We start from the raw sequence: 24,520 nt of genomic DNA, 5'->3' as shown, positions 1-24,520 counted from the left end.
GGACAGTTGAGCTCTGGGACTTGGGATTCTCAGAGGTTCTGCCAGTTGGAGCAGGGGGAAAATGAAGTAGTACAATGCAGGTTAAAAGCAGAAAATAGCAGAGTGAGAAGGCTCAGCCTGAACCCAGCCTTTCTGCCCTTCATTTTTAAAATCTGCAGCTGGACCTAAAATAGGCCCCAGGAAAACCCTGGGAGGCAGAATGGGAAGAGGGGCTCCTTCCTGGGTGCAGCTGTTTTCTCATAGATGGCTGAGCTGGCACTCGAAATGACTATCCCACATTATAGTTCCTGCTTCAAGTCCTGGCCACTCTGCTTCTGCTCCAACTCCCTGCTGATGTGCCCAGGAGGCAGCAGATGATGACCCAAGAGCTTGGATTCCTGCCACGCACAAGTGAGAGATCTAGTTGGAGTTGCTGGCTCCTGGCTTTGACCTAGTCCAACCTTGGCAGTTGCCAGTCATTTGGAGAATGAACCAGAAGATGGAAGAGATGTCTCTTACTCTCTCCCTCCCCCTCCTGCCCTCCCTGATCCTCTGCCTCCCTTCCCACCTCCCTCCTTCCAGCTGCACCTATCACTCTGCTTTTAAATAAATAAGTCTTAACAAAAAGAAAAAGAGGGCACCTGGCTGCCAGTACTTCTCGGAAGCAGTACGCTAGGGAGTCTGTACAAAAGGTTCTATCAGTGGCCGCTTTCAGAGGCCAGATCACACTGCCTTAGCTAAAATGTGGGGATGTATTGGCAGTGTCTTGGGGCATGTCAAAGTCTGGATGGACACACTGCCTAGTCCAGACTAAGTGTAGGCTGGCATGATGCAGCTCTATGGCCTTCAGTAGCAGATGGTGGCAGCCCCACCCTCCACGACACCACAGTGACCATGATAGAGCACTCACTGGTACAGATGCCAGGCCTTCCAGAATGCATTTCATATGTGCAGTGGAAAGGATCTGATTGTCTCAACATGCTTTGTGTGTTCAGCTACTGCCAAGGTCAGAGATACAGAGGGAACACAGAGCCACACCTGTTCACACCCACATTTCTGGCCACTGGAAGAGAAGGGGGCCCCCTTGCACTGCATGGTTGCCCCCCACGATATGCCCACTCTAGAGAAACCTCATGAGGTTTAGTTGTTCCAGCTTGCTAGGTAAATGAAAAACTCAACCCCAGTATAGACCTAAAACATGCTGTAATGGCCTAGAAGGAGGTATTCTGCTTTCAGAAAAACCATATTCAGAGTATACAACACATGCATAAAACTGCTTTTCCTGGCTATTTCTGGGGAAGAGTTCAGCATGCTGCTTTCCATTGCTTGAGGCACAGTGTATTTACACCTCTTGGAGAGCTAGGCACAGTACTATGTGTTACCCAGACCCCACTTCTTACTTATCTGTGGTCTGCAGTCACAGGAACTGGAAGGCAGAATGTCACATCCATGAGAGCTTGAGCCTGGAATCCTAGACCAAACTGGCCAACCCAGCTCCCCCCTAGTAATCTGTGTAACCTTGGGCAAGTTATTTCACCTCTCTGAGCCCATTTAATGATCCCTAACCCCTGGGGTCATGGTGAAGTCTCAGGGTGGTAAAGTTGGTTGTACTTTGCACATGGCAAGTCCTCCTTATAGAGTAGTGAGGATGATCGTGGTGGTTGTGGTGCTTCCAATTCCACATGGAAAACACTGCCAAGGTTTGACTCCTGCCTCTACAGCTCAACCCCTCCTTGGGGTGGTCTTTCCTTGCACCCACCAGATGGGTGAGGTTGTTCAAAGATACACAGGCTGCATGAGAGGAAGGCTTCTTCTCTTTGCTTCCTGTCTGATCCTGGCTCAACAACTATCCTCTCCTTTGTTTTGTCCTGCTGTAGGGGTGAGAGAGAGAACCACACTGCCGATGACTCCGAGGGAGGAGCCCTGGACATGTGCTGCAGTGAGAGGCTGCCAGGTGAGTCCTCCCAGAGCTCCCAGTACAGAGCAAAAACACCCAGTCCAACACTGGAGCAAGAGTTGAGTCTGGACAGCTGTGAACTTGCTCAAGAGGAATGATACAACTGTTGCATAGTCTTCATTCAGTTGGACTTTTGTCTTTCTGCGCTCTAAGATCTCTCTGTCCTTTTATCATCCCAGAGCTATCCTAGCACACAAGGAGGGCAGCCAAGGATGTGCTGGGAGGTGGAGAGATGGGTGGAGAGCTGGGGAGTTCAGGACTAATGGGGACATGACCAGTGTCCATAAAGAGACTTTAAGAGCTAAAACTGGAGGTTGCACAAACTAGGGGTGGACAGACAGTATGAGGAACTGCCTGATGCTCTCTCGACAAGCCTGGATGTGTATGCAGTACTGCTGCCTGTGTCCAGAAGAGCACATTTGTAGGGAGTCTGCAATAAAGCTCAAGGCCATTGCAGTCACTGCAGAGATGTGCACAAGGGCTTTCCAACTGCAGACCATGTACCAAGGACATGATAACAATCTGGAAAAGAATAAAGAAAAGATGTTAAGGGGACATACTGTTAAAACTTTTTCTGAAAGTTTTTAGCATTTTTCTTTTTTTTTAATTTTTTATTACATTGCATTATGTGACACCAGTTTTTAGGCACTGGATTCCCCCTACCCCTCCCCTAACCTACCATTTTTCTTGTAACAATGTACACTGTAAAGCATTAGGAAGTAAAAACAGATGGGGGAAAAAAGAAAAGAAAAATCCCTATATTCTTGTAGCATAGCAAACTTTGTGTCTCTCCTTCTAAGCACTCCATTAGAGAAGAAGAAAAAAATCCTTTTGGATTCTAATTTAGAAGTCCCCAAAGTATAGCTTGTCAGGAACCTCATAATTGGCGAGAACACTTAGAATGGCACTGTTTAAGACAAACATCGAAAATGACGAGATTTGACAGCACGGCGATGACTCTTCAAAACAAGCAGTTCTTTGACTGGCACTAAGTGTCAGTCCCCCACTCCTAAGAAACCAGCAGCAACTCACACAACCTCATGAGGGAGCCCTTTGGTGCAATTTCCCCCATATCCAGTAAGGGATGTTATTGCTCAAAACACCTTGGATGGCCTGGTAACATGGTCTACGATGGATATGGTGGTCAGAAATAGGTGGCATGGAAAAAAGAATTGGCTTAGGGAGTGTGAGAACCATCTGAACATCTGAAAGGCTCTCACAGAAGGAACTACAGCTACACTCTGTCTTAGGTGGATGTCCAGGGCCGCACACCTAGAAATCTTAGAGCATGGTCTGCAGAACTTTGTGACTCTGAAAATAGTCCTGTCCTGGAACTTGAGAGAATTCCAGGGGAAGAGAATGAGTGTTTGCCAGATAGACATTGCTGGGGAAATTTCCACACTGGGTGGGAGGTCTAGATGACATCAAAAGTCCCTTTCAACTATTAAATAGTTCTGTGATTCAGATATGAGTCATAGAATTCAGAGATGATTCCACAATCAGGGATGGCTGCACTGACTGGAAAATATTCAAGGGAAGTAGGACATGATTTAGAAGAGTCCTGAGAGTAGGATGGCGGGGAAGGGAGCTCATGGGCTTTGTTTTGCACTGGGCTCTGGCTAGACTTACAGGTTGTGTGTTTGTGTGCAAGTCACCCAACCTTGCTGGACCTCCAGGTCCTCGCCTATAAATGGAAGCACCAGCATGTGAGTACCCTTACAAGGTCCCAAGAGAGGAAAACAGTGCAACATTCATTCATTCATCAAGCACTGAGCACTGCATTTCAGATCCTGGATGAGTGCTAGGCAGGTAGTGGTAAAGGAAGCAGATGTAATCCCGGTCCTGATGAAGACTCATGGACAAGCTCTACTTTGAACTACTTCTAGAAAAGGAGAAGCAGCCTCTGTAGATAGCTGCTATTATGGGTGTCCTGTTTCATTCTTTTACTCTCACTCCTCCCATGAGACAGCCAACAGCATGGAATGGCAGAAAGATATTGGTCACTCATTGGTGTCAGTGCCATTTGGTCCCCCCAGTGTTCCATGTGAGAAGACCATGCCAATGACAGCCAGCCAGTTTTTCCAGGGCCACATAGCTGGTATTTGATAGAGAGAGGATCACTGCAGGTAGTCGCCCCGCAAGTCCTGTGCCCTGATCACTGCTCTGTTTTGCTTCCATCATCTTCTGATACCATGGGCACTGGTGCAGGAAGGGTTAAAAAGTGTGTCTGTGCCTCAGGAGGTAGGTAGAGGCCAGGACAGTCATATGCCCCCTCCAGACCCCAATGCTGCCATCCTGACATGAGACTACAATCAGTACTTTTCCATGGAACATGAGCTCTTTGAGTCCTCCATGTCCAGATTTTTTGTTTGTTTATGTCCTCATTCATCCTCTGTGCATGTGCTAGGCAGTGCCATGAGCACTGGGGATTCAACCATGGACCAGAATGAGAAAGCTGCTTGCCTTCACAGGATGGTGTTAACCTGCTGGTTAAGAGCAAGGACTCTGCACCTGCATTTGGCTCTGCCACTTGTCATGGTCAAGCAGCTCCACCTCTTGGGAGCTCTCCTTTACAATGAGAGGAACACAGTTCACTGCCATGTAGAGTTACTGGAAGATACAGTGAAGTAATAGCTTAGAAGAGTGCCTGAAATGTAGCAAGAGGCATAGGCACCTACTATTAAGGCAAACAGGCAGCAAATAAAAATATATGGTATTGCAAACAGTGGTAAGTTCTAAGAAGAGAGGTGTAGGAAAGACTTTGGAGGAAGAGTATTTGGGATGACAGATATATGAACCTGAGTCAGGGGTATGGTAAATTTCCATAGCTGTTTGTCAACCAGAGTCACAGCAACTTGGACATAAGAATACAGGTACACAGGGCCCAGTGCAGTAGCCTAACAGTTAAAATCCTCACCTTGCATGCACCGGGATCCCATATGGCCACTGGTTCTAATTCTGGCAGCCCTGCTTCCCATCCAGCTCCCTGCTTGTGGCCTGGGAAAGCAGGTGAGGACGGCCCAAAGCCTTGGGACCCTGTACCCACATGGGAGACTTGGAAGAAGTTCTGGGCTCCGGCTTCGGATTGGTGCAGCTCCAGCCATTGCAGCCACTTGGGGAGTGAATCACTGGACAGAAGATCTTCCTCTCTGTCTCTCCTCCTCTCTGAATATCTGTCTTTGCAATAAAAATTAATAAATCTTTTAAAAAAAAGAAACAGTAGAGGTACATAGGCCAAGAACACCCATGAGCACTGCAAACAAGGACATGATGCTGTACAAATACAGCCCTTGAGTCCTCTCCTCTCCCTACTCTCTTCTCCACTGGGCAAGATGCAGGCAGCATGGGGCCAGCCATGCTTGGGTGACTCATTCATTCCCACACACCTCCGGGCAGAGCAGCATGACCCACGTTCCCAGGCACGGTCACCAGGACCTGAGCCAGCACCAGGCAGGTTATGGAGCCCACTGGGGTGAGCAAAAACATCCTCAGACTTTGCTAGCATCCCCGGGTAGCCCGTAGCTACCCCATGACCACGCATGCTGGCTTGCCCCTGCCTCTGGTCACTCTCACACGTTCTCCCATACACATCTGTTCCCTCTTGTCACTGAACATGCTCCTATACACTTATGCACATCCCCACACACAGGCATGCAGCCTGAATCTGCCTCCCAGGGCTCTGTGGGGGCAGACACACACCTCCAAAGGACACACACCTGCAGGCCTTTTTCCTCTTCCATGAAGCTCTGAGCTCCATGCTTTCCACATGCTTCCAGGAGTTGGCCATCTTGGCTTGCTGTCCTTCTCTCTGTCTCCTGCAACTGCACCCCATTCTCATGTATACTGACACAGATTGGGAGGCATGTTCCCTCCTCCATATTCTCTTATTCCAGGCTCTTAGTCACACACACACGCGCACACACACACACAGTCTTCAGGACTGTTGTGGGTGCTGGGTGAGAACCCAGTCAGTTCTTCACTCCATGCACACTCACACACATATGTGTCTTCTCCCTTTTGCACACACACTTTTGCTTTCTTTTTCACTTTCCCTTGCTCATTTTACTTGTGTATATTCACCAAAACACGTTGATATGCTCAGGCTCACACTGCCCCTTTCTCATGTGTAGTGCTCACACTTGCAAGAAGCCAAGCAACATTGCTAATGCCAGGGCCTCTCACCTTACCTAACCAGCACCAGGACAACCTAGGACCCAACGGATTCCTCAAGGTACAAGTTACAGAAAGGAGATGGTAAGGCAACAATGAGTACCAGTGAAGCCCAGGGTGAATCACCAAGTGTTCTTTGGGGTTTTTTTTTTTTTAGATTTATTTATTTATTTTATTGCAAAGTCAGATATATAGAAAGGAGAGAGACAGAGATGAAGATCTTCCATCTGATGATTCACTCCCAAAGTGACTACAATGGCAGGAGCTGCACTGATCTGAAGCCAGGAGCCAAGAGCTCTTCCGGGTCTCCCACACAGGTGCAGAGTCCCAAGGCTTTGGGCCATCCTCGACTGCTTTCCCAGGTCACAAGCAGGGAGATAGATGGGAAGTGGGGCTGTGGGGATTAGAACCAGCATCCATATGGGACCCTAGCACATTCAAGATGAGGACTTTAGCTACTAGGCCACTGCACTGGGCTCACAAAGTGTTTTTTGTGTCACCAGTAAACAGGCTCATGGGCAGGGAAGTACAAAGGAGGACCCTCACAATGCATCACCCACCCCTTCAAGGTATTGCAAGGGCCCTTGCATATGTGTGGACACTTTGGTCTGTGTGCCAAGCATTGTCCACAACTCATCCCCAACAACTGCTCCTCAGCCATCCTTCAAGCCTAAACACACCCAAGCAGAAACCAGTATCTACACCCAAAAAGGTATACCTGGGAAAGAGACCCACGCAGACTTCAGGCAGTCTGGGCAAGGGATTTTGGAATCCAAGTAATTAAGAGAGGTGGACATGGCTGCTAAATGGTCACAGGCTCCAGGGAGGCCCATGGACTGCTCACCTTCAGAGTGGCCAGAGAGGAGGAAGCACAGAGGGCAGGGGCCAATGATAGCCCTACTGTTGGGAACCTCCTGTGGCTGGCAGCTGACTGGAGCTGTGACAGCCCAGCCATTCCAAGATTTAAGTGTGCCATGATTGCGTGGGTGTATGCCTGAGAAAGCCATTGCCCTTTCGGTAGGAATAGCTGGCCTCTTAGGCTGGTGGCACAAGGGCCCACTTTCTAACTTAGTTCCTAGTGGCTCAAATGTTACCCCTAGCCCAGCCCCAGGCACAGTGTTCTGTATCAGGTGACTACAAAGTGGATCCTTCTGTGAGGCCAGGGATGAGGCATAGGTTTCAGCAAGTGCCATGACCACCCTGGGTACCACTTTTCAGACATAGAGGCCTGCACTAAGGGAAGCTTTGTTATCTTAACCCTGTAGCAACTCCCTCTGACCTGCAGGAAGAGCTGATTTCAACTTTCGCAGCCCTGCTACCACTCCACTGAGCAGGTCTTGCACCAGAAGTCAGCAGGCCTGTTGAATGGCAGCTCAGTTTGATGGCTATCAGCTAGGTTTGATATCTCAGGCTTAGCAGGGATGTTGCAGTGAAGAGAAAAGCAGGCATGGACCCTGTTCCCAAAGAGTTCAGGCACCATTGAAGGGTATAGAAACAATGTAACTCTAGCATAGTGAGTCCAGAAAGGCTTCCTAGAGGAAGAGGCCAAGTGAGTAGAAAGGTTCCAGTTCACATCTTTAGCAACCTGCTATCAAGCATCTTAAGTAGCAAATTCACCTTATCACTGGCCTTGTCCTCCCACCCCCATCTGTTAAACCATATTCTTCAAGAGCATCCCCCAAAGTTTGGTGCCTGGTTCTTGTTCGGGCTGCCTGGTAGCAGGTGCAGACGCCCAGAAGGGCAGAGATTGGCAAGACTGGTGTATGGTGGTATCACTGAGATGTCCCTTGTGCCTATCAACATGCAGCAGCATTTGTTCTGTATTTTTTATTATTTCTTTGTTGAACTGATGGTTCTGCTTTTATTCAAGATCTTAAATATATCTCATTTTGGCTAATGACACACGAGTTGTCTTTGATGTAAATCTTCAGAATGGATAATTAAAGGAAAACAGAGCATCATTTGAATGTGCTAAGGACACTCATTGGGTAACCTTCTGCAATGGTCATATTGTATTGAGAAGGACCAACCCAGGAACCCACTGAGCAGCCCTGAGACAGGTCATCTTTGGTTTTTTTTAATATTTATTTGTTTTTATTGAAAAGTAAAATTAAAGAGAAAAGGAAAGACAGAGGAAGATCTTCCATCCACTGATTTACTCCCCAAATGGCCACACCAGCCAAAGTTGAGCTGATCCAAAACCAGGAGCTGGCAACTTCTTCCAGGTCTCCTATGCATGTACTGAGTCCCAAGGCTGTGGGCCATCCTCCACTGCTTCCCAAGGCCACCAGCAGGAAGCTGGATGGGAAGTGAAGAAGCTGGAACATGAACTGGTACTCATATGGGATCCCGGCATTTGAAGCAGGGAGGATTAGTCAATGGAGCCATTGCACCAGGCCCGGAACAACTTATCAGACACCATGACAGATGTGGAGGCAGGAACCCATCTAGCTAACCCTGGGGTGACGTGGGAAAGCAGACAGATGTGGGTTCAAACTCAAGCTCCACAGCTGAGCACGACCTCAGGAGGACTACCTATTTCATACCCCAGATTCTTCACTTTAAGGAGGATAATATGGTAAATTCATGTACAGCTGATAGATGTAAAGTGTTTATTACAACAAATGGTAAAGAACAATAATAGTGGTGATTGTTCTAGGAAATGGGACATGAACGGAAAGTCCTTCACTTCCTGGCATTCCTGTGCTCAGCCATCAAGCCCAGGCCTGGTCCTTGCTGAATCAGCACAACCACAGGCAGGAGCATAGTCTGCTTGCAAAGTCACACAGGGGAGGTGAGTTCTCAGTAAGTGGAGAGAGTGAGCATTCAATTTTCCTGATCAGGATAGAAACAATTCTGATATTCTAGAAGTTGCTTAGATGAATGGTAACAACAGGAAGAGTCCTTGTAATTGGAAGAAAGAATCCACCTGACCTAGTCCCCTGCCCCTGCAAATGTAGATATTGAAGCCATTGCAGGGGACATTCGTCATAAGCAAGGGTTCTTCAGAAGGCTCATGAAAAGTGTCTATTTTGTAAACACTATGTGTGGGTCACAATTTTTTTGCACCAAAATTGACTCTTTTTTTTTGTTCAATTTCCCATGGGCAAATATTCATCGAGGAATTGGAAACTTACTTTCCAGTTCCAATTTCCAATTCAAAATTTAAAATGTTAACTCCTCAGGTATTATTCACCAAAACACAGGGTCTAGGAAAAGTCAGTCTCCATTCCAACCCAGCTTAGTCCGGCACTAAAAGTCCATGCACATTTATGTGCAGGCAGAACCCAGTCCACATATCAAAGCTCCAATCACACATTCTGCAAAGAGCTGAGTCTTGGAATGCACATGGTAGTCAACGAGCACCCATGAAGCAGTCAGAAAGATGGTATATTGGGAAGGCACCAGGCCCTGGAGTCAGGCTTAGGCAAGGAATTCTAGGGTTTGAAATCCTTAAAACCTCACCTGGTAGGGGATCACCCCTTCAGTTCTTGGAGTATATATAGAGACAGGGCTTTTAAGTATTGAGGCTGAGACAAGAGCCATTTTCCCTGGTGAAAGGACAGTGCTGAGTGGATCTGCCCTTATGTTGGGCATCGGTACCACCTTTCACACCAGTCTTGAACTAGCCAGGTCCTGCTGTACCCCTCCCATCCAACATCCACACCATGAAATGGGAAGCAGTCATCTTATGGTGGTTATGGGAATTCCGTGACTTCATGAATGTGAATATGGGGATCCAGTCACACACTACTTTTTGTGGCTTCCAGTTGTTGAATACAGAACCCTAGATGTGAATTTGGGCTTTTTTTGAGCTTGGGCTCTTGCAAAGATTGTTTTATAGCTCTAAACTTTGGCATTTCACGTGCACAAATATGAAAATAATGCCATGTGACAGTTGAGGCTGTTTTGGAGGACTCCAGTGCTGTTTTTTGTTTGTTTGTTTGTTTGTTTGTTTGTTCGTTTATCCTCACTGATAAAGACCTGAAGAATCTAGGCACCAAGACAAGTTATCAGCAAAGAAGGAACTAGGCTGTCAGAACCAAGTGTACCCAGAGGTCAGCCAGGGTTGCATTGCATTGCCTTTTATATTATGGAAGGGAGGGAGGCGTCCAGCTCAGTGATTAATATGCCAGCTGGAACTCGCATATCCCGTGTTAGAGTACCTGAATTTGAATCTCAGCTTCACTCCCAGTCCTAGCTTCCTGCTGATGTATGCCCGAGAGGCAGCAGGTGTGGCTTAAGTAGTTGGGTCCTTGCCAGCCATGTGGGAGACCTGAATTGAGTTCCCAGCTCCAGGCTTTCGTCTGACCCAGGAATGGCAATTGCAGGTGCCTGGACAATAATCCACTGGATGGAAACACTACCCTGCTCCCACTCTCAAAAGACACAGTAATAATAAATCAAACATAGATGAGAAACTGGCCCCAAATTGCATACATCTTCCTGAACAAAGACAAATTGTGGCACACAGCCCCCTCCTTCTGAGGACCAGGTACAAGCTTCCTTCTTAACCTTACTCAACCTTTGGCCATGATGCTCAGATCAGTTGGTCCACACTCCCGTTGAACATGACCTAGCTTACATCATGTCTGCATCATAGACAAGCCCATTTGAAATTGTTCTGTCCTTCACTCAGCCATACTCTGCAGCCTGGAAAGCCCAACCTGACAGTTCTAGATCCAGCAGCAGAGCCCCAACCCTTGACCACACCCAGACCCTCAGGCTGCCTGTCCGCAGTGGAGTCCAGGAGGAGACAACACTGCTTGCTTTGGTCACATTCTGTTACATAACAAATTATCCCCAGAACATTAGTGATTAAAACAACACTTATTATCTCACACAGTTTTAAGTCAGGAATTGAATAATAGCTTAACGGCATGGTTCTGCCTACGGCTTTCACAGCATTTCAAGATGTTGGCCCAAGCTATCCTCAACTAGAGCTAAAAAATCCATCTTCAAGCCCCCTCACAGGTTATTGGCAGTCATCTGTTGACCAGAACCTGTTGGCCAGAGGTCTCAGTTCCTCAGCACACAGGCCCTTCCAGAAGTTGTTTGAGTGACCGCATGACCTGGCAGCTGGTCCCAAGCCTGTGATTCAAGAGAGGACATGCAAGGGAGCAGGAAAGTGCCCGAGGTAGAAGCTTCAGTCTCGTGAACTAATCTTAGAGGCCACATGACTTTACCTGCCACACAGACTATGCCTGGTACCATGTGGGAGGGCCTGCACGAGGCTGTGAGTGCTAGGAGGTGGGGGCATTAGGGCCACCTTAGAGGCTGCTTGCTATGTCGCTTAAAAGTTGAATCTCTGCATTGTGGTAATTGAAACACATGGTCTTTCTCATGTGGAACTTGGAATAGTGATTCATAGAGATTAACAAGCTGGGGAGAAAGGATGTAAAAGTTGAATGGAGGGATCCAAAAACCACAGAGGAAAGCAAAGGGTTCCAGACTGCCATGGCCCAGTGCAGCCGCCTGGGATCACAATATGTATTAGGTGCTGTATTGAAGAACTGGGGGGATGAGTAAGTGGGCTCCAACACAGCCAGTAAGTGGGAGGAAGAGATGCCAATTGCCTGATGGGGCCAATTTACGCTTTGTGCAAATGTGGAAATATTGCAGTGTTTTATACAGGCAAAAAATGTTTTAAATAAATAAATAAAACTTTTGAATTCTTGCATACAAAGAGATATATTCTCAGGAAGTGCCAAAGAATGTTCTGTGGGGAAAAAGTTTACCCACAAAGAAAGAAAAGTTCAGTAAACTCATCACATGGAAAGTGGTATGGCGATCATGGATGACTTGTTTTACCTCTGAGTGGTAGCTGGTGGGGAAGGGGCCCTCTGGGTTGAGTCCCCTCCTTTGGGTTTGGATGCTGACAGGGTCTGGTTAATTGAGAGAGAAGCTGTGGGGAGACGGCCACCAAGGCCTGGCCTCCCCTCTTCCAGAAGAAAGCCAGCGGAGTGACTCAGCAGTCGTGGTGGCAAACCAGCTGGGGAGGAGGGGATTCCAGGCCTCAGTGACAGCCAGCTGCACTGCCACCAATTCCAGGCATCTCCCTCAGGGGCTGCTGACCCTTGTACAATTGGGCCTCTCTCCCAGCTCTCCGGTTCTAGGACTCAGGCAGGACAGGAGAAGGGCTCCTGGTTTATGTTTGTTCCCTTTAGCACTTGGTCCAGCCTCCAGTTGTATGGTTTTGTTTGGGGTTTATTGGGAGGAAGGAGGTGGTAGTTACAGAGTTTGTAGAGCTCTGTCTTCCATCCTCCTCAGTGTACGGTCCTGCTGTTTTCCATGGTCCGCATCAGGTTCCTTTTTTGTTCTCAAAGGATCCCTTTTTACCTCCCATTGCTCTGTCCTCTGTGGTCGATGTCTGTGTTATTTCCTAATTCTGTCTGCTCTTACAGAGGTGGCAATGTTTTGCACCCTGCGTTTTTATTTGTGTATAAGGCACCAAGTCCCTGACTCACAGTGGTTTGGTTTTCAGTTTTACAATGCTACAAAAGGGTCAGCATACAGTTGAACCAGTCTTTATGTTTTGGTCTTTCCCTGGGCTCTTGCTACATACTGTGATACTGTTTGCCATGAGGGACAGCAAATCATGGTCACAAAGGTGAATGGCTGATTCTCTCCAGTGTGCTGTGATGCTGGGTAGGTTGGGTGTATTCAAGGCATTTTAGACTGGAAAATATTTGCATCTTACATTGAGTGCTTTGGTGCAGATCCCCATCACCGGCCTAGGAGCATCAGTGTTGTGCTAGATCTTGGTTTCCACACAGCGCTGCTTCTGAGCTCCTCCATCTTGCCACAGGTTGATCCTCTTCTTCTAGGACTTCCAGGTACCCCCCACTATGCCACAGATAGCTGGACTTCCTCTCCCCCCAACAATGGGCACACAGATGCCTCCATTGTCTTGCCCCTACTCCACTACAGATAGTGATGGAGGAGACTTTGGCTTCCATGCCATGCTAGGCACTGTGTGAGCATTTCTATGGCATTTGCCCCTGGCAGCAGAACCTTTGACTTCCAGATGTTTCTCTTTTCCAGCTGAATTTGGGTAGAGAAAGTGGAAGAAGCTGGATCAGAGGGAACTAGGAAAGGTGGTGTGTGTGGAGACTGGAGAGATGAACACTGGCCATTGCATGCTGATACTTGCTATCTGGCCATGACTGGGATTTTAGTCTTTTCTTCCAAAAAGTGTGAAGGTGGAACAATATGGGCTCCCAAGTCTAGCCTGTCCTCCCCCTCCTTTCAGCATCTGTGCTTAATTATCAGACACTGGGTGCCTCAGGCACCCCAAGGCCCAGGGCCTCTGCTGCCAGTCCTCTTGCTTCCCAGCATGGGCAGCTGGGTGGGCGAGTTGCATTGACCCTTTTCACCCTGTTGTCTCTGGGCATGCACTCCAGAGAGGCACAAAGAACTGAGCCATTGTTTGCAGCAACAAAGCTATTTGCAATTTCACACAGAACCATTTTATTATAGCCCATCCAAGGAGTTCTTGAGTTGTATTTTGCTTTGAAAGCTTGTTAACATTCCAGATTCAATGAACAGCCAGAGACAAAGCTGCCCTACTTCACCCTCCCCCAGTCCATGCCCACTCCATCCACCAACCCCACTTGCCAGCCAGCAACCGCAGTGTTCCTGCCCACACCCAGGTGGGGCACCCATTGCACCCTGGGGGCTCACCTGGCAGATGAAAGGGAAACTCTTGGTGCCTCCTCTCCCTCTCCCTCTCCTCCCCATTCCCCCTTTATCTGAATCCTGGCTCTAATTATTGAGTGTTCACTGTGTGCCAGGCCCCAGGCTGAGCTTTGCATGTTGTACTTTTCAATGGCATCTTCATAATCCTGTGAGGAAAATTTGAAGTCCCCACCCCTTATCCAACAGAGAAGTTGAAATTCGGTGGGATTCAGTCACTTCCCACAAGGGTTCCATGCATTGCATGGTCAGAAACTAGGTACCACATGTGTGTCCTCTGATTTCTCTTCCTCTGCTTAGAGAGCTGTCAGGATTCAATCATGAGAGCTTCTCTAATCCCAGTCACCTCCTAAAGGTCCCAATACCCAAACACCATCGCCAGGTTCAGTTTCTACCCTCTTTATACCAAACAACTAGGATTTCTTTTAAAGATTTATTTTTATTAGAAAGGCAGAGTTACTGAGAGAGAAGAAAAGACAGAGATCTTCTGTTCACTGGTTCAATCCCCAAATGGCTGTAACTGCTAGGGCTGGACTGATCCAAATCCAGGGGCCAAGAGCTTCTTCCAGATCTCTCATACAAGTGCAGGATCCCAAGGATTTGAGCCATCTTCCACTGCTTTCCCATGCCATAATCAGGGAGCTGGATTGGAAATGGAGCAGCCAGGACATGATCCAGTGCTCATATGGGATGCTGGCACCACAGAGTGAATCTTAGCTTGCTATACCAATTGCTCACCCTCCCCTCTTCCCTCCCACTTTTCCCTGCCCTGCACTGAACAGCTGGAATTTAATTTTGAAATATGAACCACTGGGATGCAGTCTGACTGTACACAGACAAGGCACCTTCCAGCATGTCCCCTTCCTTAATACAGCCCCTCCATCATCTACAAACAGCAGTCAGCCCCCTTTCCTTGTTCCTGACCTGGCAGCACTGGACACCCTGGCTCCCACAGCTCTCCTTTTAGTTTTTGGCACATTCCTGCCTGCCTGAGGCTACCTCCTCCCACCAGGCTGTTACTGACCAGATTGAGGGGGAAGCCCCCTCTACTCTGGATTGGCCCTTGCCCTTCTGTCCAGGCATGCCCCTCCACGACATGGAGGTAGAAGGAGCAGCTGCAGAGGCCTAGGGTGGTTTGATTGAATGGAGCCTGGGGCAGGTTGATATTCTTACATCCTACATACTAATGTCCAGGTTCAATGCCCAACTGCAGCTCTTGATTCTGGCTTCATGTTAATGCACACCCTGGCAGACAGCAGTGATGGCTCAAGGAATTGGGTCCTTGCCAGCATTTGGGAGTCCTGAACTGTGTTCCCAGATATAGGTTTCAGCCTGACCTAGCCCCAACCATCATAAACATTTAGGGAGCAAACCAACAGTTTTCTCTCTTCTTCTGGCCTTCTCTCCTTCTTTTTCTCCCACTCCCTTTCTCATTCTTAATCCTTCAAATTAAGTAAATAAAACAGAGAAGGTGCCAGAGTGCCCAGGTCAGGATTCTGGCTTTTCCATTCAGGAGCCTTGGGCAGGTCAGATGGTACTTCTGTTGTGTTCACTGTGAAAGAACAGTCCCATTACCTGTGTCATGGAGTTGTTCTTGGGGATGGTGGAGTCCATGTTTGGAAGCAATCACTGTACAAACACCCAGGTCTCCTCTCTCCACCAAGCAGCCCCAGAGCAGCCCTGCTTACCTGGCAGCCACATGTTTCCTGAGCAAGCACCCTAAGAGAAGCAGCAGAGATACACAGATTATGCTAACCCAGTCTCCCAGTCCCCTAAAACCACTTGTGCCACATTCTCCTCTTCAGAGCAGTTAGCCAGCCAGGGGGCAGGACACAGAATCAGTCTGCTAAAGGGAGGGATGCTGGAAAAGTGAAAGGCACATTTAAGACCACTTTTTAAGTTAGAGAGATGTACACCAACTTGTGCAAATCCTGCAGCTGGTCAATGGGGAGCACCCACATTCCAGTCCAGAGTCCTGTAATGTCAAAGCCTGCCCCTCCGTCCACCAGATCCTGCCTGCCCTCTGAGAGGCACTTACTAACAGCCCCACGCCTTGCCAGCATGCACCTCCTTCTGTGGCTCTCTTGATCTTGTTGCTTACTCATGTCAGCAGGACTGATGGGATGGGAGAGACAGTGCAAAAGTTAGGATCAAAGACACAAAGCATCTCAAAGGCAGGAGCTAATTGTAGTGAAGAACTGGGCATGGGACAGATGCTTGGTGAATGTTTGCCAGAGGAACACGTGATGCAGAGAACTCTGCTGTCCCCCACCACCTACTCTGTGACTCCTAGTTTGCCTGACATACACACGTAAAAGGTGGCCAAGGGGCACCAGTGCAACCTCTCCCAGTGTGGCCCACTGCCACAGCCAGCAAGGGTGTCCTCTTGGAGCCATACTGAGGGTGTGGTCTTATGATGCAGAGCTAGCTGATTGGGCTTTTTCCCTTTGCATTCTCTCATTCTTGGAAACTTCTTATTCCCTGTGGGCTACAGAACTGAACTCTACATTCAGGGCCTATCTAAACAAAACAACAACAACAAAACAAACAGCAACCAGGCCTGGTAAGTAAACCTGCCCACCACATTCCCATTGCAGATTTCCAGGCTTCTCTGTGGAAAAACAGAAGGCTGCTTGGACCATAGCAACCCAACATCCTGGGTTCAAACTCAGTTGTACTACCTCCTGATTCTGTGACCTAAACGAGTCCCTTGTCCTTTCTGTGCCTCTGTGGTCCTCCCCGTAAGACAGGGTGATGACACAGCCCACAGCACCAACATCAGCACTGAGTGCCGAAAGGCTCACAGTGGCCTGGCACAAAGTGGTCAAAGAGGAGCATGATGCAGACAACCCCTCTCCCACCTACCACTGAGAAAACTGCCCCAGGTTCCCCTGACCCCCACCACACATCACTACCCTCACAATGAGATAGGAGGCACGGAGCCCATGTCTAATGCTGATGTGTTACACGCCATGACAGCCTGTGGAGCATAACACCATTGTCCAGATGATAGAGGAGCAGAGGTATTAGAGACTTCTCAGATCGGATGAGACGAAGGGAGCAGACTGCCCTGTCCCAGGCCAAGGGAAGTAGGTGGTCTGTGTCACCTAGTGTGTCAGCTGACAGTGTAAGCTCTGGTGGTAAGCAGTCTCAGCTTCTGCCCATTTACTCATGATCCTTGGTTCAAGTACCTCAATTTCTTTATCTGTAAAGTGGGAGCAGGAGTAGCATCTCACTTCCAGGACTGTGGTGTGGATTCTGTGTGCTAAAATGTGGAAAGCAGTTGGAGCAGTACCCAATACATGGTTAGCATTCATATATATTCACAGGGACAGCTGATGATGTCCCAGCTCTGCCAGGAGTCAGCTGTGCTCCTTGGGCAAGCTACTTTGTTCCCTCTGGGTCTCAGGTGCGCCTCTGAGATATCAGCAGGCTGGCCCAGCTGTCGCCCAGGCCCTGGGAGTCTCCAACAGTCAGTGGCCCTGGCAACTGGCAGAACTGAGCGTGATGTTCTTTTGGGCAGGGCCCCCCGTGACTGTGTGGGCAAGGCTTAGGAGGTCACTCCCGGCCACATTGGGAAGGGAAGGGAAGCAGAGCAGGACACAGCCTTTCTTCTCACGTCAACAGGAACATACTGAGCCAGCCTCCGGCCCCAGTTCCGTGGGGCTGGCAGCTTGGGAACTCAAGCGATGAGTCACCAGCAAGAGCAGCCGCGATTCAGCAATTTGGGTGGCATCAGCTCAGGGCACAGGGTAGCTGCAGAGTTTTGGAGTGGGCTTTGACAGGAAGGCGTTCAGGGTCTGGGCATGCCCTGTCCAGGAACCCCAGTGCTTTGGCCTGGCATCTAGTCTCCTATCTTGCAGTCCTCAACCTTCCCTCCATACCATGGAGCCTTTGGGGGCCCAGCAACTGCACTTTTCCACCCTTGCCCTGCCACCTCTTTCCCTCCCTGGCTTTCTACATCCTGCCTTCCTTTGCTGTAGTACCCCTCTCCTGAGATGCAGTGTGACGAGTGCTAGAAAGCCAAGGGTTCGAATCCCAGGTCTGCCCATCCTTGAACAAAGCACTTAACCAATCTACATGCTATCCTGGAAAATCCCTTCACCCCACACAAGAGCAGAACCCAAGAGAAGCCTGTTGTGAAGTCGCTTGTCAGCAAGCTGCCTCTGAGTCAGGATTGCATGTGTGGCAAAGCAGCTACCTCGCTGTGAACTGCTGAAAAGCCAGCCCTTGACACAAGCATCCGCCTCTCACTGACAAAACGGGGCTCATGATGCTAATGTGTCTACTTCACAGAGCTGCCAAGCAGCAGTTGCAGCTGTGTGGATGGAAACGCTTTGAGCCAGCCCAGGGATGCAAGACCACCACTGGAACCAGGGCAGAGTGAGCAGGGGTGCTGGCATCATCTCTAGGACAGAGACCAAAGGGATGAGTGAGCCCAGGGCTCCAGGAGCCCTCTTAGGAGGCCACTGTTTCATTCATGCTGAAATCCCAGAGCCTGGCCCAGAGCTTGGCAAAGTAGGCACATGGTAGATACTTTCTGAATGGCAGGGTGCTCAATCTTTATGTTCCCACAGCTTGGCATGCAATTGGTGTTCTCTAGATGTGTGCTGGCCTCGTGCAAAGTGAGAACAGTTGAAAAGAGATGGGCTCGTAGCCCAGTTCTCCACCTCTGCAACTTCCACTGCTTTCTCCCACAGACCTACATTGCCCATCCCAGAGATCAGCAGTTCTTAACCTAGACTCAGCAGATCTCCCGATGAGAAATGTACATCCAAAGTATGTGTTGGAAAGCAGACCCTCTGGGATAAAAAGATACCAGATTTTGATCCAGAAAAATGGAGTAAACTTGGCTCAGGAAGATGTATGTCCACCAAGTGCCCAGTAAATGCCCATCAGCTGGATTCACCTGGCTACCAGGACTACCAGGTCCTCTGAGATTTAAAAAGTCCCAGATATATACACACAAGGCCCATGAGCCTGCAGTTTTTCTCCCACTCCCATAACATGCAAGGCAGAAGTGAGATTTCAGTGTCCGGAAGCTTGCCCTGGGAGCAGCTGTGCTGCTGCTGGGTGACTCCCACAGAGTTGGGCACATGCTGGCCGTCTCTGTGTGCCAGCATATGCACTGAGATGCAACAGGTGGGAGTCAGGGTCTGGCACGGGGAACTAGGCACAGGGAAAGCTAACTAGGCTTCAGAGGATCTGAACTCAGAACTATTACTTCTTTCTTCTGTTATTATTATTCCTCAGCCTGGGCATTGTAGCACAGCCAGTTATGCTACAGCTTCAGACACCCACATGCAACTTCCTGCTAATGAATCCTAGCAGGTAGCAGATGATGGCTCAAGTGCACCCATGGGGGAGATAGACCCAGCTGAGCTCCTGGCCCTGGCTTTGGCCTGGCTCAGCCCTGACTATTACAGGCATTTGGGAAAGGAACCAGGGAATTCAAATCCTCTCTCATTTTCTCTCTCCTTCTCCTCCCTGTCCCCCTTCCTCTCTCCTTTTCTTTTCTTTTTCTGTCTCTCTGACTTTCTCGCTAGGCCTTCCATAAAAATGAAAATAAGCATTTTGAAAAGTACTTTTTCTTGCTACAAATGCATGTATATGTATCTACACATTTATGGGAGGAAATCTGGAGTGTGTAAGTGAATCACCTCCAATTTTACCCTTACCCAAAGAACCACTGTGAACATCTGGCTTTTGTTTCTCCCATTTATCCTGTGCAATATTTATGAGCTATTTTATGTCAGCCATTCACTGGGTTCTGTGCTTTACAAGCACTATCTCATATGAACCCCTAATCTTCCATCAGTTAATTCTCCATCTTTTTTCACTTATTTTATTTGAGAGGCAAATAGAGATAATAGGTAATGAGAAAGAGAAAGTCCCATCCATTGGTTCACTCCCCAATGACTGGAGCTGGGCTAGCCCAAAGCCAGGAGCCAGAACCTCAGTGCAATTCTCCCACGTGGGTAGCAGGAACCCAATCACTTGAACTATCACTCCCCAGGGTCTGTGTCAGCTGGAAGCCAGAGGCAGGAGCCAGATGCAGGATGGAACCCAAGCACTTTAATAGGAGACTTGGGCTTCCGAACCACTAGGTCAGGTGCCTGTCTCTGCTTTCCGGGTTTTGAGGCCCATGAGCTCATACTGTTTTATAACCTTACCTTATTCTTTTAATATGTCTTTCCATGTTATTAAATATTCACCAGCATAGTCATTTACAATGGCTGCATGATATTTTATCTCAGGCAAGTACTGTGCTTTACACACTGGGGTGCATGTACTCCTGGGGGCAAAGCCACAGGGTAAATGTCACACATCTACTTGAAGCATAAGTTTGAGTCTAAGATTTGGGAGGAAAAACACATTTTAATATCAAAACAAGTACAAATAGACTGCTGAATGCCAATGAGTTTTAAAACAGCAGCGAAGTCCACATGTCTGTGAGCCAGCCGTGCTGGAAGGCCCACACTCCCTTTCCTCTAAGGCCGGCAGGAGCACCTGCAAAGCCCTGGGTTGTGGTTCCAGCCTCGCTTTTGATGGAAGCAGATGGAGACCCCGGGAGGAGAAGAGATTTCCTCAGATTCACAGCGTGTGCACTGCAGAGCCAGGGCAGCAAACCCAGGTGACCCTTCCCACTCCTCCGAAGCTGGTACCCACTGTGTGGGGGTGGAGATCGGCTGCCGAGAAGCCAGCCCTGTGCCTGTCAACAGGAGAAACTCTGGGGTTTCCCACATGACAGTGGCTTTCCCTTTCTCACCTTGCTGCCCCAGATCTGAGCATACTGCTCCAGGGGGCAGCAACTGGACCCCTCCAGTGCATTGTGATTTGCTGTTGTAGCTGCTGTTTTTAAATTTTATGTTTTATCTTTGGAAAGAAGAGTGACAAGGGGAGAGAAAAAGAGATCTGTTTTCCTTCACTGATTTGTTCCCCAAAAGGCTGTAGTGGCCAAGGTTGGGTCAGGCTGAAGCCAGTAGCCTGGAACTCCCTCGGGGACTCCCCCATGAGTACAGGGGGGCCAAGCACTAGTGCCATCTTCCCTTGATTTCCCAGGTGCATTAGCAAGGAGCTGGACTGCAAGCAAAGCATCCAGGGCTCCTACATAGGATTTGGAGTTGCAGTCAACAGCTTAAGCAGCTGTGCCACAATACTGGCCCTACTACATTGTTTTATAGACATTTATCCATAAGACTAGAGCCTTTTGAAGGGAAAAATGATATGTAATTAGAGGAGGCCATTTACTGGATACCTACTATTAGGCTTTATACTGGGTGTTTTTTCCTATGGTATCTGAAGTTTTCATAACAGCTTTTCAGAGTATCCATGATGATTGCCATTCATCAGGTCAGAAAATTGTGTAGGATTGTCACTTGACCATCATCTTCACTTGTGCAGTAAATATTCATTCTAGACTTTGATGCCCAGGACTTATGCTGGGCAATCTCAGAGAGCAACACTGGTAGCACGCTGCCCTCAGGGAACTTCCAAGTGAGTCAGATCATGCCTACAAATCATTTTACTAACCCTGGCGAGTACCAGTGGTATGTTGCTCATCTGACTGCCCCAGCTGAACCTTCCTTTGGCTACTGGATGCCATTGAGCAGATCTCACCTCTCTATGTGTCTCATCTAACTCCTCTATAAGATGTGGGTAGCAGTACTGCGTTGCTGTGAAAAGCAGATAAATAGATAAGCAGTGCTTGAAACAGAGCCTGGCCCATTACATGGGTGTTGTTGGTGCTGGCATACAAAGGAGGGGCATGGGCTGATCAGCTATATGGAATCGGCATATGGAATATGCTTCAGTTGACATCTGATTAGCTCTTGAAGGTGAATAGGAGCTACCTGGTCAAGGAATGTAGGAAGCATACAAAGGGAGAAGGGAGCTGGAGGGATAGCTCAGTTAAAGGGAACAGCCTGTGCAAAGCCTGGGGTGGCAGGCTCACCTGGGCAGCATGCAAGGGGTCTGGTTGGAATAGCAGTTGAGGAGCTATCCAAGGTCAGTACCTGGGGAAATGGAGCCTGTGATGCAAGCTTAGGTGTCTCCAGGCAACACACTGTTCATCTAAGCATGGGAGATGCTCTGTAAATATTTTCCAAGTGAATGTACAAACATGTGGACAAACAGCTATCTTGGCCTTACCTGGTCCAGCTGTCATCCAGCCAGAAAGGAAAGTCATTGTCCCGTTTCCATAGTGATGTGTGCATAGCCCCTTCCCAACCGTCTGTCCACTTCCATTTTGTTGGTCCTGCTCTTGTTGGCCATAAACTAAACCTTGTGGTGGGAGGGCACTCCAACATTTGGGACCCCCGGAGGTGGCTGTCTCTGCAATCCCCACATTAGAGTCAGAGGTTCCAATCTAAGCCAGTTGGCTTCAGACTGCTGAGTAGTGAGTCTCTGTGAAAACAATCTCAACAGAAACCCAGAAAACAGAATGGGGACGGCCATAATTGAGACACAGGGACTCGGAACACATGGTACCAGCCCCTGGTGCCCTTGAGGAAGCACTCTGTAAAACTAAGGATGGGGACTGGCATTGTGAAGGAATAGGTAAAGCTGCTGCCTGTGAGGCTGGCATCCCAGTGGATGCCAGTTCAATACCCGGCTGCTCCACTTCTGATCCAGATCCCGGCTAATGGCCTAGGAAATGCAGAGGAAGATGGCCTAAGTGTTTGGGCACCTGTCACTCACATAAGAAATCTGAATGAAACTTGGCTCCTGGCTTCCACCTGGCACAGCACTAGGAATTGCAGCCATCAGGGGAGAGAATCAGTGGATGGAAGATCTCTGTCTTATGCTCTCTGTGTATAACTATTTCACATAACTAAACAAATAAATACATCTTAGAAAGAAGGTGGGGAGGGAGGTAGGCAGCCCAAGAATTGAGCTCGACCCCCATCTCCTGGGTGGAAAAGCGGAGACCCAGCTCAGAAGCTACTACCCCAAAGTCACGCCAACAAGGGGCAGACGCAGAACTAAATTCTGAACATGCAGTACTGTTGGGTGCTGCTCCTGTTACCCTGATTACCCTCCATCCTCTGTCGGTGGGGGGAAGGTCACAGGGTCAGGGAGGGAGGAAGGGAGGGCGAACAGGATTGTGTGGCCATGAACTTAAGACTCTATCGCCTGGCTGGGGGCACAGACCCTAAAAGAGAGGGAGAAATCTGCAGTGCAGCTGTGGGCGGCTTGTTCAGGGTCATGGCCCGATTATGCTGTGTCTTTTTCACCTCCTTTATTTTTTTTAGTTTGAGGCGGTTGTTTTTTCTGTTTCCTAAAGAAATAGGAAAGAATGAAGCTGTGTAAATACGATATTAACTATGAAAAACCTCCTGCCATTTTAACTCTGTTACTGGAGAAATAAGAGAAATAATTTGTCCACCCACACTTAGCTCTTTCTGACGAAGGTAGGGGAATATTGCTTTGCTAATCGAGGGAGACTGCTGGGAGTAGAGCCGCACCGACTGATAGCAGATCGGATCACAGGAAGCCAGGGCAGGACCCAGAGTCAGCGGCCTGCCTGGCCCCATCTTCCGCAGGTCTCCCCCAGCCGGTAGTGATGGAGGCGCTGGACAAGGCGGAAGGGCCTGGTGATGCGCATAGAGAGACGCCGCCGCCCCCACCACCCCCGGAGCAAGCTCAGAGACCGCCACCCCAAGGTGCCGGCGGCCACTCCCCCACCGGCAGGAGCAGCCTGGGACTGTTCGCCGCTTCCCAGTTCCTGGTAAGGACAAGCAGGCCTCGCACGGGCCTGGTGGGGCTGAGGGACAGCCGTGCTTCCTCCCAAGATGGCCAACTAGAGAGAATGAGGGTCCAGGGATGTGGGCTTGGGGTCCCTTAGAAACCCCAGGGACCTCAAGGCTGGTGTGAGGGGAAGCCTGGAGCCCCAAGCCCCTCACACCACAGTCAGATGCCCAGGACCCCTTACCCCAACCCTTTGGTTCTAGAAAGTTCTCTCTGAGAGCTCCCTGCCTGCAGAGACCTTTCTGAGAGACTTCCCTTTTAATGCAATGACCCTCTGGGTTTCTTCAGGGAAGGGCTTTCTCCTGACTCCCTGAGGCCTCCATATGGGGCCCCCTCCCTTAGCTGCCCTGTGAGTTCTCAGAGGTACAGTACCTCCCTCTCTAGTGAGCTGTGCGTGGGGCTGAGGGTGGGTGAGGAACCCTGGCTCTGAGCTCAGTGGGCTCCTCTTGGCCGCCAGCTTGCCTGTGGGGTGCTGTGGTTCAGCGGCTATGGCCATGTGTGGTCACAGAACGCCACAGACCTCATCTGCTCCTTGCTCACACTGCTGAAACAGCTGGGAGCCACGGTGAGTAAGGTCTGCCGGTGGGGGAGGGATGTTCAGGTGGGTAGGGGGAGCTCCGTCTCACTCTTCCACTTCTGGAGATACTTCCAAGTCCCCAAAACACTTCTGCCTGCCGCCCACCCCAAACTTGAGACATGCTTTTCAGAACCTCAGTTTGGCCACTCTGGAAATGGGTAAGCACTCTAACCCCAACTCATTCACCTGATCTGTTTGCTGTTCCCCAGGCCTGGCTGGGCACTGGGACCTGGGGACTCCCCAGTCTGATGCTGATCGCTCTGTCTGTGGGCCTGGTCCTCATTACCTCCCTGGTAAGGCACCTCCTGACCCCAGTCTGGGGCCCTGCCTCCTTCCCTTCCCCTTCATCTCCCATCGAACCTGAGTGGGTTGAGTTCATGAGTCTGTCTCCT

The 24,520-nt window shown here is 49.2% G+C and overlaps 1 protein-coding gene across 2 annotated transcripts in view; it reads left to right on the top strand.

Moving 5' to 3' along the window:
- Nucleotides 1-24,520, top strand: part of PTPN5 (protein tyrosine phosphatase non-receptor type 5) — a 57,989-nt gene that overhangs the window by 20,589 nt on the left and 12,880 nt on the right. Inside the window, exons 2-5 of one of the 2 annotated variants that reach the window (XM_040988445.1) lie at nt 1,857-1,933; nt 23,347-23,531; nt 24,105-24,116; nt 24,338-24,421. In XM_040988445.1, coding sequence (XP_040844379.1) covers nt 1,909-1,933; nt 23,347-23,531; nt 24,105-24,116; nt 24,338-24,421 — 306 coding nt within the window. In that variant the 5' untranslated portion in view covers nt 1,857-1,908. Of the gene's footprint in view, nt 1-1,856; nt 1,934-23,346; nt 23,532-24,008; nt 24,117-24,337; nt 24,422-24,520 lie in introns of both variants that reach the window. The other variant, XM_040988444.1, reaches the window with a different exon arrangement.

Source organism: Ochotona curzoniae, unplaced genomic scaffold, assembly GCF_017591425.1.
Source record: "Ochotona curzoniae isolate NIBS_2020 unplaced genomic scaffold, NIBS_Ocur_1.0 contig_4877, whole genome shotgun sequence".
NCBI lineage: Eukaryota > Metazoa > Chordata > Mammalia > Lagomorpha > Ochotonidae > Ochotona > Ochotona curzoniae.
This window is presented reverse-complemented; position numbering and strand designations above follow the sequence as displayed.